This window comes from Aulonocara stuartgranti (genome assembly GCF_965226115.1).
Source record: "Aulonocara stuartgranti genome assembly, chromosome: 14".
Lineage (NCBI taxonomy): Eukaryota > Metazoa > Chordata > Actinopteri > Cichliformes > Cichlidae > Aulonocara > Aulonocara stuartgranti.
In genome coordinates, this window is record NC_138950.1 from 17,249,586 (window position 1) to 17,266,026 (window position 16,441).

Below are 16,441 nucleotides of genomic sequence, written 5' to 3' on the forward strand. Positions count from 1 at the left end.
GTTTATCTCCACGCTGGTACGAGGCATGTGATTGTGGACCTCGGGGCAGATGGCTGAAAAGTTCATCAGTGTGAAGTTTTCTTGAATCTCTCCACTGACGTTTAATTTCCTCAAGTAGAAAAAGCTGATAACTGCCCACAGCAAGGAGCAGGACCAGGTATGTGGTTTAATAAATATTAACTGGACACAGATTTTCTTCTAGTGAAGAACGATTCAAAGGAAATTGCTTTTCATGTGCACACAGGGACGCTGGATTAAACAGAGCTAAATTCTTGAGACAGCAGCTGCTCACTTGGAAGCTATGACTTTTTTTCTGACATACAAGGCCTTTACCGAAATCGAACTAAGAGGAAATAAAAGCATGAATAATTTTCTGAGTGTCAGCTATATATCGTAGGGTCGTGATGTTAAAATTCTTTATGTAATTCTTTGATCAAAATTTGTCTATCACACAGAGCTCATCTGTGTTATTTGGATTCTTACTGTGCTTAGTCTTGTTGTCAAATTCTTTTTACATCGAGGGCCTCATATGGCTCACTTTAATATTAAGTGGGCCAGATCAGTGAGCTTCCCCTTTCTTTCAGTGTTCTCTTAATCAATATTAAAATGAAGTGTGATTTCAAGAGTGCATCTCCGTTTTTGGTTTCCTCCTGTTGGCATCCATCCAGGATTTGATTTGTTTATTTAGTCTAAGTTGGCAGATGAGAGGAATTTCTTTGGTCAAGACCACCTCAGAAAAAGCTGGATGTAGTTTTCATGGATATATGTTTATACTAGCACAGTATTTGTATTATATCCAATGAACTCTCAGATATCACCTAAACACCTCTAAAAACAACATATTGTACTGGCTATGATACCAATGATACCTAAATATTTATTTTTCATCAATAAATAAGATGCAGTTTGATCTGATAATTATACCAAGTTCACCACTGAAATGTATTAATTCTTGAATCTGTATGTTTGAACAAGCTTATTGTTTTAGCTGGCATCTATGGAGTTTGTTGTGAGCTTTGAGCTAAAGCTAAACCAAAAACTAGCTGAACTGGATCTAATACTAAAACATTTCCTTTAACATTCCCAACTGAAGCATTTTAGTTGCCATCCAGACTATTTTATTTAGTGAGCATGTAATTGCTGCACATAGGCTAAAGGTGGCTTTTTTTGTTGTTGTCTTTTTAGCCATCACATTTAGTTATGTACAACTATCTCGAAAAATCAAAAGACTTATGGGACAGCCTTGGATTTTCTCAGGCAACAGGCCCGAGAAGGAGGGCCAAAAGAAAGTCACAGAGTGCAGAAATGCTATTGAGCATATTTAAAATGACTAATGTGATCTCGATTAACTGTTAATGTGAGATAGTTAACAAGGGTGCCTTATCCTTTCTTAAGTAGGATGCCAACCCTCTGTGAAGAAGAAAAAATACAACCTAACCATGTTTCCCCACCACTAACATGAACTCAACCAGAAATGAATAATTAATCATTTAGACCCAGACAGGCACAGGTGTTTTAAAGAACGGCATGTCCTTTGGGGTTGCTTGATGACTCTTTGATGTTTAAGCAATTATATACAAATATGTGTCAGAGTTTTATTTTTAGATTGCTGGAAGAGATAAAACCTCTAGAGGGGCTGCAGGGTCAGTGTAAAGATTTTAAGCTTTGATTCACTGATTCACAGTCCCAGAATAAAAAAAAAACAGAGGTGGGGGAAATTGGTATAACAGGCCATATTTCAAACTTTATGGCTCCCTCTTTCTGTTTCGGGACAGCGACAAGTGATCAAATGCTTCCTCGCTGGGTCTTTCCTTGGGTTTAGCTGTGCCTCAGGAATGTGCTGGCATGCTGGTGAAACAGTAGGGATTTATCTGTGGTGTCAGCCCCTATCTGGCCTGTTGATCCACAGTCCAGTGGACTGAAACAACCCCCCTCACGCTGACACTAAGGAGCAGGGGCCGATGGGACTGCAGCGTCATAGTAGGATCATGAGAGGGGGACAGAGAGGGTGCAGCACATCCACCGAGCTCACAGGGGCTAAGGAATTTTTTTTTTTAAAAAGGAAAGATTTTAAAACGATTCTTGATTAAACTTAAATTACTGCAAATACACTAAAGTACTCGCCTTCTTATGGAGAAAACTCTTATGTGTGATCTGAACATTGACTTTTTGTTGACCCTTCTGCCTGTGGAACAAAGCATTAGGAATTCACTCATCAAATTTTGGCCCATTGACACAAACTGAGCTGGCAAACATACAGCCTCACATGAGCTTAGATTTGACATCGAAGCATGAACGTTTCTCCCCACAAATGTGCTGTAGATCGTATGTATGAATATATAGAATAAATATAAGAATATGCGAATCCCAGTAAATATGATATTTCTGCCTCCTTTGATAAATATTTCAAGAAATAGACGATGAAATAATCAGTACATATACTGCAAATACTTGAATGAATATCTGAATGAACATTTTATTACCAGTAGGGGGCTTAGAGAGTGTTTAGTATTTAGTTTATTCCAAATTATAATAGAGTGTTATACCCTGATTCCCACTATAATTAGACAGGCCAGCTGAAGGCAGCAAGTCCATTGGTAATGGAGCTATAATATTGACTGGATGCCAGTATCCTAAATAGTTTAAGGCAGAGCTGAGAAGGTCTCACCTCATGATGGCATTATATAATCCTGACAACACAATCAGGGTTTAATTAGTGCAAATAAGCTTCACTTGATCTGCTTGGAGGGTATCTGAAGAGTGGGTGGGCCGTGTGAACGTATTTTCAACGTATTTTCTCCCACCAACGAGGGATGATCCCACCCACACCCTCCCCTGCTCACATGACTGTGATTACAGCAGAGGAGGAGTGTGGTGGGACAGAGAGAGTGAGAGATGGTGAGCACCATGAATGACACTTTTCAGCTTCAGCTGCACGGATCACATCCAGGAGTCCAACTTACCTTTTAGTGCCGGCTGAGGGACATCCACTTTTCTGGGGTAAATGAACTTAAGAATATATGACATGCTGTGGAAAGTTGGTCGTAGGTTTCATGATTGAAACATGTTCTTGTTTGAAAAGTTGTTTCTCTGAAACCAAGACTGCTGCAATTATAAAAAAAAAAAGTCGTCTTTAGCTCAAGATTTTAATCGCGAGAGTAATAAAAGGCTTTAAATGACTTTTAAAGTACCAAACAAAAAGCCCTCAAAAGGTGCAATGCTTCATTTCATGTATAAGAGTTCTACTTATTCAATCATCAGTGCGCGTATGCTGAGAAGTCATGAGTGCACCAGACGGCACAGAGGCATGTGGTGAATTGTGTGAATTGTATGGGCTCATGCAGCTGACATCCTGACCTTGAGTGTAACAGATGCTTTTGCAACATCACAACACAAAGTGTAGCTCTTTGAGTTTGTTTCTTCAGGCAAGGACAAAACTTAATCTGACTTCAGGGATAGAATTCAGCTCTTAACTCTGAAATGTTCATTTTTGTGAAACATTTGACCCGTTTGTAGCTCCTGCGGTGGATGATGAACTCTCCAGGGTGTAACCTGCCTGTTGCTCTATGATAGCTGAAAAATATGCTCCAGCTCTCCCATGGCCCTCAACTGGATCAGCAGTTGAGAAAATCAGTGAATGGATGGATTTCAATAGTTATTGAAGTTATTATTTTTTTTATGAATTTCACTCTCTCACTCCTTTTTTTCTTGACTTTAAAATAATAACACATTCAACCATTGGATGCATAAATGGTTTGCATACATGTTGTTAAGAAAGAAGTTTTTCAAAAGACTCTATCTAGGCCTGTGAGAAAGTACATACATCTCATCCCTGTGACTTTATCCTCTCACATTATTTGCTTCAGTTCGCTGAGATTTGTGGGCTCCCTTGAAAGTCTTACCACAGCCTTTCAGTCAGATGAGGTTCTGACTTTGACCTGGCCATTACAACACCTTGGCTCTTTTGGCATTCTGTTGTAGATCTCCTGCTTAGCTTAGGATCACTGTCCCGTTGCATGATCCCATTTCAGCCGAGCTTTAGCTGTCGGACAGATGGCCTCAGATTTGACTGTAAGATATTTTTGCATACAGAAGAGTTCATGTTGCATGGCTGCAAGGTGCACAGGCCCTGTGGCTGCAAAACAAATCCAAATCCTTACACTCCCACCACCGTGCTTGGTAGCTGGTATCAGGTGTTAGTGCTAACATGCTGTTTTTTCAACAAACATCTCCACTTAAATTGAGCTATAAATGGTCATCACTTATTATTTATTATTATGCCAGAACATGTGGTTATAGTCACCTGTTCATGTGTTATGTGACTGTCGCCCTTCATGTTAGACCTCAGTGCAAACAGTGGGGTCTCAGATTCTGAGTGTTTTGAATGTTTCTGTACTCTTAATTGCAGGAATGCGGGTGTTACACTGGTCCATGCTGGGAGTGACCATTCTGCTGCTGATGTGCGAGATCGCCATCAGTCAGCTGTGTAAGTCTCTCATCACCCTGGTGGATGGTTTCCACACGCTCTTCATCCTCATGCACCTGGCTCTTCCTCTTCCTCAGACTGCAAGCACAATTAAAACATCGCTCTCCGCTTTGGAGCCCTCTACTTCTCCACATGCTTCCTCCATTGAACCTCCAGCTGGTAGCCAGACAGTCACTGCTCAGCCTAACCATGAGACACCATCAGTGGTCAACCCTCATCAGCCCTTCTCCCCAAAGATTTCCCCTGCAGCTCTAAACTGCGGTCTGTCTTACCACAACAGCAGGGTTCAGGTTGTGAGGGTTTTCATTTCTACCCTCCTACTGGTCTCCTTATGTATTTCATACTCCATGGAAATTATCCACTTTTTCCTGAAGCCACACCCAGTGCATCAACCCCAGCTGCTTGTGGTGGTTGGAGTAGTCAGCACGCTCTATAAGATGCTTGTGTTCGGGCTGAGCTGTGATCTTCTGCGACATAAGAAGACCGGGGTGGGCGAGGAAGAGACTGGATCTCACCTACTAGTTAACCAAAAAGGTAACACACAAAAAAATAATGAAAGAAGGTAAAGGGCTAATTTATTTACCTGCACACAACTCTTCGGCTCATTGTACCATCAGGGATGGTAAGCATTGATCCAATCCTGCAGATTTACAGCTTCAAACCGCAGACCTGAGATCTGTTTTTTTAGTCACTCTTGTTTTTTCTTATATTCTTTTCTTATATATTTTACACTCACATACATATTAATATCTGTACTCTGCTGCAAGCACAGACGCCCTGCCCACTTGCTGCTGATTTAAAGGTATTAAAGCATTAAAGAGCTAAAACAGCTTGTTTCATGCAGAAGATGAACTGAGCTGCTGCCAAGTTTCAATATAAGAGGAATAAAGATTATTTTGATCTGTGAATCATGCAAAGATACTTCAGTAGACTTCTAGAATGAGAATCACACAAGAGGAATGAAATGATTAGACGGTATAATAAACATAAAGCTACAGCCAGCATGTATTGGCTTAAAATGATGAAGAAATAAGGGGTTGGACATGGCTAAGTTCCCATTCACACTAAATGTGGCTGCTTACAAATGACACAGTAGATTACAACACATTTCACTTTACTTCAGCAGATAAAGAGATATATTGGTGCACCCTTGGTTGCTAGAATTAGTTGTATTTGTAACATCTTGGTAAGGCTGCCACAATAGTTGATTTTCAAAAATAATTATCAATTTATAGAAGAGTAGAAAGCTTTTTTTTAATGGCTAGATTAGGCCAAGTGCATGTAGACGTTGGGAATGGATTATTAGCTATGTACTCTAATGTAGCTATGCAGTGTATATTCAGCTGTAAGGAAGATCAAATGGTGTCCATGTTTGCTTTTCATTCCTGTGTTCCACTCCCACAGTCTTGGCTGAGGAGCAATCCATGGGCCAAGAGGAATTCGAAGACACGAGTGTATCAAAAGTTGAGTCTGCTATGCACGATATGCTCCACAGCAAGGCGCTCGTCCTCTGCAATCCGGTAACCTCCAGCATCCCTGACACTGACGCCCAAAGTCAGCAACAACAGCCAGAAGTTCACCCGCCTGGATTTAAAGTAGCAAGCAGTGCTGAAGATTCGAAGGCTTGTAAGGGTCAGAGTGATTTCACAGAGAATCCTGAACACAACACCTGCACGGGACATCATGGTAACACTTCAGCTCTGTAGACTGTCCACTTTTTTTCTGTTCAGGTTCCTGTGTTTTAGCCCAAACAACAGTTTCAAAGCATGTGTTTTGCTCTTTTCTCTTATTTCAGAGAGTCAAAATGCGTCTAAAACCTCTGACGTCTGCAAGTCATTACCTCATACTGAGAATCCGGTTCCAACCAACCGCTGGCCCATCAGACTCCTGTCATTGATCTTTGTCACTCAGGGAGTTTTTACGTCTCTTCTGGGCCTGATCAACAGTCTGGTGATGCTACTGATCCTCCCGGAGGTCATCGACAGCTCTGGTGCCTGCTGCCTCCTAGTTTACCTGGATCCTGGCCTCTCTCTGCTGGCTGTCATTACGCTGATTGCCACCTCTGCACCGCAGGTCACGCTCTGTGTGTTTATGTCATGCTAAACTACACACTTAAAGTTGTAATCATTTGAAAGGTCTGGAGACAGGCCTCTAGTCTGCATCCAGAATAGATGCATGACAGAATGAGTTCATCTCAAGCAGAGTATCTTTCTATAATCTACTTAGTTAACTGGCAGCAGAGCAACTGATTTTACAAATAAAATTATATTGCAGGAAAACTATGAAGAGGTTAAACACGTAATGCGGACTGAAAACAACACAACTGTAAATCCACACTATGAGAGTGTGTGAGAGGAAAAGCAGTGTACAGTAGTTTATTATTAAAAGTACAGTTAGAATATGCTTGTGCTTTAAGCACTTTGGTAAGTAAGACAGGTATAGACTTAGTGCATTAGTAAGTTTTAGCCAATTTGAAGTCAGGAAGGAAATAATGCAGTTATGGACAAGAGATTCTGGTGGATTAAAATCAAGTATTTGAATAAATTAATGTGTAAAATACAGTTTTTCACATTAAATTGGTGGTTTAAATGTCTGCAAGCAAGTCAGGAATAGATATAAAAACATAATTCAAATGTAGGCTTAATAAATTCGATATAAGGTCAGCAGACGCAAATAGTTGCTCTGTTTGAGAGTCAGATATTCTGGTTTATAGAACAATAAAATTGGTTGCAGCCAACAGGGGAAAAAAACTACATTTGTATCTAAGAGTCTTTATTGATTTTCATTTTTACTGATTTTTCTTTACTGCTTTTCATCAGAAAAAACTCCACTTTAGGTGCTTTTTTTGTGAAAAAACAAACACAAATAAACAAAAACAAACTTTAGACCATCCTGGTTCTCTGTGCAAAAGTCTGACTGAATGTCTATTATTGACATTTGTATCCATTTTCTTTATGTGCCATATCCATGGCACATAAATATTCCTGTTTACCCTCAACTTTCTCAAGATGTTTGTCCATTTGACATATGAATATATATACATGTATGTATATATATTTTGATAGAGGGCAGTCCACAGGATTTACAATAAGGTTATATATGATATATATAATAATATTATAGGTTTGCAGCTATTTCCCTTTTCCATATTCTCTGACAACACTTCAAATGCTGCCAATCACTTTCTGGCACTTCCAAAGTGTGTTTCGTAGTACAGGCCTCTGTTTTCACTCTTGCTTCCCTCTGTAGTTGTACAGGTATGGGCTGCTGCTACAACAGGCCACACCACCACATATTTGCGTTACTGATCTTGGGCGGAGGATTGCATGCTTGCCTGGAGTGCAGGCTGTGCACGACCTCCACGTCTGGCAGTTAACTGAATCCCTCATTGTGGCCTCTGTTCATCTGCACTGCTACACGGGATTTCCAGCACACAGGTGAGACGAATAGGTTTCTGTTCTTCGGTGGTGTTCTGACAGTCAGCACTGAGTATTTAGTTGGGAATGTACTTAAAGAGGAGCTGTTGTGCACATATCTAACTAAACGTTTTTATTCTAGCATTCTATTTCCATTCTATGTTAAATAAGGATCCTTTTCTAACTTTGCATAATGCAAGGTTACTCTAATAGAGTCAAAGAATAATAACATGGTGGTCAAAATGTGACCACCAGTCTCACTTTAACTGTCACTGCTGAGTGGCTATCATAAATATGATCTGTCTAAATTCAAAATGCGACATTTTATTGATGCAGGTTCATTTCACATGTATGCAGGTGTGCTGAAATGATGTCTGGAGTCACTAAAGTGCTGCGAAGTGCAGGTGTGAGCTGCTGCACTGTTCAACCAGAGTTTGATTCCACCTCGTTAGGCAGCGAGGACGGAGCTTCTCCTGTTATCCACAGAGAGGACCCCTCACCACCACCTCCCCTGGCGTGCAGTCTTTCCTGCGGAAAGGCCTGTGCCAGGAGTATGTGCTGTTCTCCTCCAGAGGAGGCGATCCAGAGCCTCCTGGCGCCACCGAGTGGAGAAACAAAGGAAGAGCCTCAGACTTTGATCATTGAGAACACTTTTCTCTGACAATAACCAAAGAATAACCACGGAGGAAAGAAATTAATCATCACATTCATTTCATGACGGAGAGGGGAAGATGGTGAAATGTGAGGAAATAAAATGACCCGAATAAGCTCAATATCAGTCTCGAGTTTTGTGGTGCTACTCCAAGAAATTTTATGCAGTGTGTAGTAAAATGGTTTCGATTTTTTTTGTAATCCCCTATGTCGCCATACTTGTGCCTGAAAACTCTGTTAGTGTTTCCAAGTTGTACAATAAAACAAATCTTCATTCTAATATGTTCTGTTTTTTTTTTAAAACAGGAGTAAGAAGTAATAAAAATGATTCACTGCTCCAGATTGTTCACTCCAAATATCATTCTACGATTAAAATTTGGCTACAGCTATAACTCATCGTGAAATGCTATATTTGCAACATTACACGAGTTTGATACTGTGTGGAAAAGTTGGAGTTAATCTAAAATACAATAACAAACATTTATGGGTAAATTTCCTGTAAGTGTAAACCATGTGAGTCCTTCTTATCCCTGCTAAACATCTTTGTGATCTTGAAAAATATCTTGTGTTTAAGTCAAAGTCCCATGAAGCAAGAAGAGAAGAGCAGGAGGTGAGTTCAGCTATGTGTGAGATGTGCCTGAGATGCCTCTAGAAACCGTTTACAGCTGTTAAAACCGCTTTACATCATCTGATCAATAGGCTTTATGCATTTCTCATTTTTAGTCTTTTATTTATAATTTGAATGCTATATAATAATATTTCTATTCAGCACAACACACCCAAAGGCAATACAGCCATAATCAGCGGTCGGCTGTTTGGATTCTGTTGTAGCGGTGATGATGCAGCTTACCTTTGAGAAATCCGTGTGTCTCCTCCTTTATATTTTCAGACAGCCAATCAAAGCACGTCTGCTTTGCATAACAGCGCAGACTTGATTACATGTCTTTTCTTCAGTGATTTATTCGCACAAGAAAGATTAGATTATCTGTCTTACAGTAGACGGTCGTTTTTGTGACCTATCTTTGATTAAAGCACGCTTAAAACAGTCACTGTATGTAGCACCGTGAGTCAGATGAGTATTAAAGGTATGGGGTATTTATACGCGTAAAGAGGATGTTAGTAAGTGCCCGGATGAGCCTCGGTGGTCCGGGGTGCAGGCTTCAAACCTGTAGCTGCTTAGCGGCAGAGTGGTTCAATTCCACCTTTCGGGCGTAACGGCGAAGATCAGTTTTGAAATGATGATTAATTGAGCGATTAATGATTTGTGTTGTATAAACACTTAAAAACGCATTGTGCCACTTCCTGTCAACCTTCGTCATTGCTCTCCAAAATAAAAGTTCACGTTTACGGACTCTTATATATCAGTATCAAAATAATATCTGAACTCTTCAATGCAGGAGATGGTAATGGTCCTCCAAACCATGAGCACTTTAAACAGAAGGGTTTCACAAACAAAGCCCTACCTGTACACCGTCTCCACTCCGTCTTGTGACAGATAGACACATCTGCAACTGTTAAAACACATATATGTAAAAAAAAAAAAGATTGTTTATATATTTTTATTTCTTTTTAAGTAAACTTCCTGCAGAGTTCAATGAACTACAATCCCTGCTATGGAGAGATTATCGTCTCTTGTTGAATCTCTTCTACTACTGATTTAGGTTCTCTTTAAGGATTTCTTTTCTTCTTTAAGCTTCTCCCTCCAGTAATTCATTCTATTTATCTGCACGCTAAGTGTGCAATGAAGTCTGATTAACTGACTAAAAGACAAAAACACCTTGACGTTAGGGTTTAAAAAACAGATTTCTTGTACATTTATTAAGTGTAATGCTGCTTATAAGTAATGAAGGATTTTAAGAATACTTCTACCGAATAATGAACAAAACACAGCGCTTAGATTCTTAAAGGAAGCTTTTGATGCAAAAAGATGAAAGAAACACAAACATAACACGTTTATATATATGTTGAGTATTTTACAAGAACGCGTCTTTCGTTTGTTCTGGTCTAAAGTACATTTTTATTTTCTGCCCGTGGGTGCACATCCGGTTTGCCCGGAAAAAGCGACAGAGTGACGTCTTCTCTCGGCCAATCATATGTGACGCTGTTTGCTCTTCGCGGAAGTTGCGGCCAGTAGCGGAGGATTCACGATGCCCTTGCTGGCTTGATGTTGAGAAAACGTGGATTAAAATCTCCATTGTTGTTTGACGGCGTTGCTTTTTCTAATTACGCGGTGAGACCTTTTAATGGTGCTGGTACAGACACTTATGGAGGGCTTGTTTCATTAAATAAGCCGGTGTGTACCTGTGTTGTTGGCCTGCATTGGTTAACGATCAGCTAATATCATCAAACTTATTCTGTTTCTGTATCCCAGTAGTTATTTATCAAAAGAAATAAACGATTCAGAAAAATGTTCAGCTTGTAATTACATAAGGCATTTCTGGGAACTGAAAAAAAATACTTTCTGAGTCTTCATCGCAGTTCTCGCTTCATTGTTTTAAGAATGCAACCTGTCACAGAAAAATCAGGAAGTTTTTCCTCTTTTATTTCTGCACCAGAATATTTTCTGTATGTATTAAAGCTGTAACACCTGCAAACACTGGAACACTGTTGATTTTTTTTGATTGGTCAATACAAGCAACACTAAGTTTTGTTCTTTCATCCCTCTGTGTTGCAGATTTGACTGTCAAAAGCAAAAATGCCTCTTCTGAAGTACTCCCCTAAAGTGTGGGAGGCCCTTAAAATGAAACAGGGCATCTATGCTCGTCTCCCGAAGCACTACCTCAAGTCACTTGAACAGAAGGAACCCACACCTGTCCACTGGAGGCCTCTAGGAGTCCAGTACCGAGCCAACCCCAACACGGGGCTGAAGGAACGGGTGCAGGATGTCCCAGTCCCAATCTACTACCCTCCAGAGTCCCAGGACGGCCTGTGGGGAGGAGAGGGCTGGATATCGGGCTACAGATATGCCAACAATGACAAAGTTAGTCTGTAGAAGAATAGGGTTTTTTTTGTCTTTTTCGTGCTGCTGTTGTGTTCTTTTGATTTCCTCTTTTGATAATTTCCTATAAGAATATTATATTATATAAAATGCTTGTATGAAAGCAGGGGGCAGCTTCTGAAGAACACAGCATTAGAAGTTGTATTCCTGAGTTTGCTCCATTTGATTTGCATCAAGCCATTGTGTCTTTACAGAGAACCATTCACAAAAGTAAAGTGATCTTGAAAATATGAATTGGGTGAAAATGAAAAGCTTTACTGCTGCTTAGTAAAAATGGCAAAGCGCTGTATTGCTAAAGAAGAACATCACCTGCTGTATTATTGGCTGTGAAAGTTCAGCGTTTATATCTATTAATCTGAGAGAAAAATTCTACATGATCAGTATCAGGATTTATAACAGCTGATAAATGAAAGTCAGAAAAGTAAAGATGATGGGAGAAATGTCCTTCAGCTATATTATGAGTGCTGATGTTTTGTAGTTTGTCCAATAGAGGACACTCTGCAGCTTCCTTGTTGGCAACATGGGTTTGGAGCACCACAAATACAACAACCAGCAGATCCAAGCAAGGTTGGGGAAAGTGTAAACAACTGAAAAAAGTTCAAAATTCTGCCTCAAAAGGAAATCACTAAATCGCTCACAGGCCCGTGTGAGCCTACAAACCACCTCCTCCACCTGCACATATATCTCTGTTTGACAGGTGAGAGATGATGTGAAAAATAGGTGAGGCGCCTCTTCACCATAGTTCTGTAGTAGAACGCCACCTGAACCAAAAGAGGAAACATCTCCTTACAAATAATGATAATAATAATGACGATAATAATTCCTTATTTGAATCATACCGAGACAGATTTATGTGCCAGCTCCTCTTTCAGGTCACACGAGGCTTTTGTCTTGATCAGAACCACTATTTCTTCTTTAAGAGCAAGTCTGTGAGGAGTTTGTTTTTCTCCACGAGCTGTGGGATGAACTCTGACTGCTGCTGTCTTGCAGTAGTAGTTTAATAGAGTGGAGCTACAGGTCATTTGATAATGACAGACTCATTGGAGAAGCAGCTGATTATTTTCAGTGATATATTTGACTATTGCCAATGAGAATACTTGTGGTGAACCACCACCTCATGTGATATTATGTGATATATTTATTATTTAACTTGAGAAAATTTAAAAAGTGCTCGTTTTACTTACTCAAATGTATTTTTTCGTGTGTGTGTTTTGAAATAGTTTAAAAGTTGTCTAAACTGTCTTTGTTTAGATGTCCACTCGTCTGAGGAAAACTTGGAAACCACAAGTGTTCAAGAGAGAACTTTACAGCGAGATCCTTGACCACATGTTCACCATCCCAGTCACAGCTCGCACTCTGGACCTCATCGATGCTGCTTACGGCTTCGACTATTATATCCTCAAAGTAAGAGAAAACTACTCCGGTTCAACACGAACTTTTTCTTATTGTGTTTTCCATGTGTCTCTAACTAATGACTGGTTGTAGACACCAAAGGAGGACCTCAACTCCAAACTGGGGATGGACCTGAAGAGGGCAATGCTGCTTCGTTTAGCACGCAAAAACACAGAGCTTTACCCTAATGACCCCATTAAACGAGAAAAAGTTTACGAGAAATACAAGGTATGTCCAATATGTCTGAGTCAACCGAGGACCCGGTGAGTAAAGTCATCAAAGGAAAAAATAAATAAATAATACTCCCACTTTTTTCTCTGTGAGCAGCAGTTTGAGATCCCAGAAGAAGTGGTAGAGTGGGCTGGTCTAAGTCTGGAGGAGGCTGTGGAGAAACAGCGGCAGCTGGAGCACAAAGTAATGAGTCATTTAAATTTTAAGTTGGTGTGTCTAGAGTGAGTTATGTGTCGGTATGTGACATTAAGAGATAAGATAAGATAAGATAGAACTGTATTAATCCCTCAGGTGGGTTCCTCTGGGAAATTCGACTTCCAAAAAGCACAGCAACGACCGAAGTTACAGTTACAGAATTGTTATATATATATATATATACACACACACACACACACACACATATATAAATACAGAGACAAATATAAATAAAATATACAAAGGGGATAAATAGAATAAATAGGAATAAAAAATAAAAATACAAGTGAATTGCACATTTCAAGTATTGAGTCTATTGCACTGTTGACTATTTACAAAAAGTATTGCACAAGGTATTGTACAGTGAGGTGAAGAGGCACTACAGCTTAGTTGTTCCCCCCTCCTTTGTCCTCCTGTTTCCCCTCCCTCTCCCCTCCAGAGAGGAGTTAAACAGTCTGATGGCGTGTGGGACAAAGGAGTTTTTAAGTCTGTTAGTTCTTGTCTTGGGGAGAAGCAACCTGTCACTGAACAGACTCTTCTGATTGTTTATGGCCGTGTGCAGAGGATGCCCAGCATTGTTCATAATGTCCATCAGTTTCTTTAATGTCCTTTTCTCTGCCACTGTCACCAGAGTGTCCAGCTTCATGCCGACCACAGAGCTAGCCTTCCTGATCAGTTTCTCCAGCCTGGATGAGTCCTTCTTTGCTGTGCTGCTCCCCCAGCACACCACAGCATAGAAAAGTACTCCAGCAACCACCGACTGGTAAAACATCCTCAGGAGCTTCCTGCAGATGTTAAAAGACCTCAGCCTCCTGAGGAAGTACAGTCGGCTTTGGGCTTTTTTATACAGGTGCTCTGTGTTGCATGACCAGTCCAGTTTATTGTCCACCCACAGCCCGAGGTACTTGTACTTGTTGACCACCTCCACCTCCTCCCCCTCTATCTGAACCGGCAGTGGACCTTCTCTGGACCTCCCGAAGTCCACAACCAGTTCCTTAGTCTTTGAGGTGTTGAGTTGCAGGTGGTTTGTGTGACTCCATGCGACAAAGTTCTTCACCAGACTTCTGTACTCCTCTTCCTGATCATCCCAGATACACCCCATGATGGCCGTGTCATCTGCAAACTTCTGAATATGGCATAATTCAGAGTTGTAGCAGAAGTCAGAGGTGTACAGGGTGAAGAGAAGAGGGGACAGCACAGTTCCCTGTGGTGCTCCTGTGCTGCTGACCACTGTGTCAGACGTGATGTCCTTCAGCCTGACGTACTGTGGTCTGTCGGTGAGGTAGTCGGAGATCCAAGCCACCAGGCAGGGGTCCACCTCCATCCTGTTCAGTTTTTCCTGAAGCATACAGGGCCGGATGGTATTAAAGGCACTGGAAAAGTCAAGAAACAGGATCCTGACCGTGCCTTTTCCCCCATCCAGGTGTGAGTGGGCTCTGTGTAGGAGGTACAGGATGGCATCCTCCACTCCGACACCCGCCTTGTATGCAAACTGTAGTGGGTCCTGGGCATGTTGTACCTGTGGTCGGAGGAGGTTGAGGAAGAGCCGCTCTAGAGTCTTCATAAGATGTGACGTCAGTGCCACCGGTCGGAAGTCATTCAGCTCATTGGGCCGGTTCTTTTTGGGGACCGGGACGATGCAGGATGTCTTCCATAGGGCGGGCACTCTCCCCAGTCGCAGACTGAGGTTGAAGACTCGTTGTAGCGGCTCCCCAAGTTCAGCAGCACACGCCTTTAGCATCCTAGGACACACCTTGTCTGGGCCTGCTGCCTTTCTGGGGCGAAGCTTCCTCAGTTGCCTCCTGACCTGATCCACTGTGACACTGGGAGATGTTTGGGAGGGGGGGAGATGTCTTGCTGCTGAGAGAGGGATTGGAGGAGGGGGGTGTCATGGTGTCAGGAAGGGGGGGAAGCGAAGGGGGGGAACCTTTTACAGAAAAAGGTTGTGAGAAAAGGGAAACCCTGCAGGAGGAAGACTGTTTCCTATTTATCCACAGGCCTCTTTACTGATGGATTTGAACCCTTAGTTTTTCCTATTAAAACCACAGTGTTGCTTCCAGGACCATGTGAGATGAAAGCTGACAATGTTATTCTTTGTTTTATATTAAAATGAGCTGCAACATTTAAAGGTCATGAGATACATCTTTTGATAAATCTCTCTTAAGCTACATTTGAAGCATTTTTTGACATTTTTAAGTTATTCATCTATGTTGCAGTAATAAATTAAAAGAAAGGCCTACACATGAGACCAACATGTTTAGTTGTCTTTATATTCTTGTCCTTCAGGAACCTGAACCTCTGTTTAAGGTCTGTGTGGATAAGCTGGTGGAGGAGCTGCACATGAAGAAACTGTTGGAGCCACACGTCATAGAGAAGAAGTGATATCTTGAACCATTTGTGTAACTGGAAAAAATTATTAGGTTGAACTGTGAAGCTTCTCTGGATCTGGTGGAGAGTTTGAATCCCCACATCCTTGTTTCTGAATGCAACCGAGAAGAGCGCAAAGGTGAAAGTGACAGAAGAAACTAAGCCATGTTGGTTTAATACTTATTTATCCTATTTCACTTATGGATTATTCCTCTTTGCATTTAACAGCCTTGCATAAGGAAGTTCAGGAATTAAGGGAAAAACCTCCAATGGTGTAAATATTCCCTGAGCAGCTCTGACATGAGGCACATGTATAGAAAATAAAAGATTCCTTTTCTCTTAAAACTTGATTCTGTTTGTTTGTTTTGTAAAGAATATTTAATGAGTTTCTTTTTTAAATAACTTCAATTTGAAAACACAATTATCAAACCATATAATATATGTTTATATGTACCTTTTCCTTCAGTTAACATGGTGTTAAGGTGTTACTTATCCACAGATGTCACTGTACATTGTCCACACTGAAATACATCCACCTGTGCTGATATCGACATGGCTGTGACAGTGGGTCTTGAGTAAGTCGGAATATTATCGAAAGAACAATATCCACCAGTGTCGCAGCAGAGGTGTTACAGCAGTGAAGCACATAGACTGGTAGCAAAACCCAGAGTGAAAAAATTATCTGCTAATTAATATTACCGTGCA

At 40.9% G+C, this 16,441-nt stretch overlaps 2 protein-coding genes across 3 annotated transcripts; both read left to right on the plus strand.

The window, feature by feature from the left end:
- Positions 1-2,850: 2,850 nt before the first annotated feature.
- On the plus strand, positions 2,851-8,833 carry LOC309687320 (uncharacterized protein). The gene is made up of 6 exons (XM_082502184.1): positions 2,851-3,000; positions 4,409-5,020; positions 5,891-6,172; positions 6,282-6,559; positions 7,736-7,923; positions 8,260-8,833. The coding sequence occupies exons 2-6, from the start codon at positions 4,411-4,413 to the stop codon at positions 8,561-8,563; spliced, it is 1,662 nt and encodes a 553-aa protein (XP_082358310.1). The 5' UTR covers positions 2,851-3,000; positions 4,409-4,410; the 3' UTR covers positions 8,564-8,833.
- A 1,793-nt stretch (positions 8,834-10,626) lies between these two features.
- On the plus strand, positions 10,627-16,086 carry mrpl28 (mitochondrial ribosomal protein L28). Of its 2 annotated transcripts, none has more exons than XM_082503146.1 (6): positions 10,627-10,846; positions 11,228-11,533; positions 12,803-12,955; positions 13,037-13,171; positions 13,271-13,357; positions 15,656-16,086. In XM_082503146.1, exons 2-6 carry the CDS (start codon positions 11,249-11,251, stop codon positions 15,749-15,751), a joined length of 756 nt encoding a protein of 251 aa, XP_082359272.1. In that variant the 5' UTR covers positions 10,627-10,846; positions 11,228-11,248; the 3' UTR covers positions 15,752-16,086. The 2 variants fall into 2 exon arrangements, with proteins under 2 accessions (XP_082359272.1, XP_082359271.1); XM_082503145.1 differs by having other exon boundaries at positions 10,631-10,783.
- Positions 16,087-16,441: the final 355 nt, after the last annotated feature.

Coding starts and splice junctions, on each gene's coding strand:
- LOC309687320 (XM_082502184.1), top strand. CDS start 4,411: ATGCGGGTGTTACACTGGTCCATGCTGGGAGTGACCATTCTGCTGCTG. Junction 6,560..7,735: donor TTGCCACCTCTGCACCGCAG/GTCACGCTCTGT, acceptor TTCCCTCTGTAG/TTGTACAGGTATGGGCTGCT. Junction 7,924..8,259: donor ACGGGATTTCCAGCACACAG/GTGAGACGAATA, acceptor ACATGTATGCAG/GTGTGCTGAAATGATGTCTG.
- mrpl28 (XM_082503146.1), top strand. CDS start 11,249: ATGCCTCTTCTGAAGTACTCCCCTAAAGTGTGGGAGGCCCTTAAAATG. Junction 12,956..13,036: donor TCGACTATTATATCCTCAAA/GTAAGAGAAAAC, acceptor GACTGGTTGTAG/ACACCAAAGGAGGACCTCAA. Junction 13,172..13,270: donor AAGTTTACGAGAAATACAAG/GTATGTCCAATA, acceptor CTCTGTGAGCAG/CAGTTTGAGATCCCAGAAGA.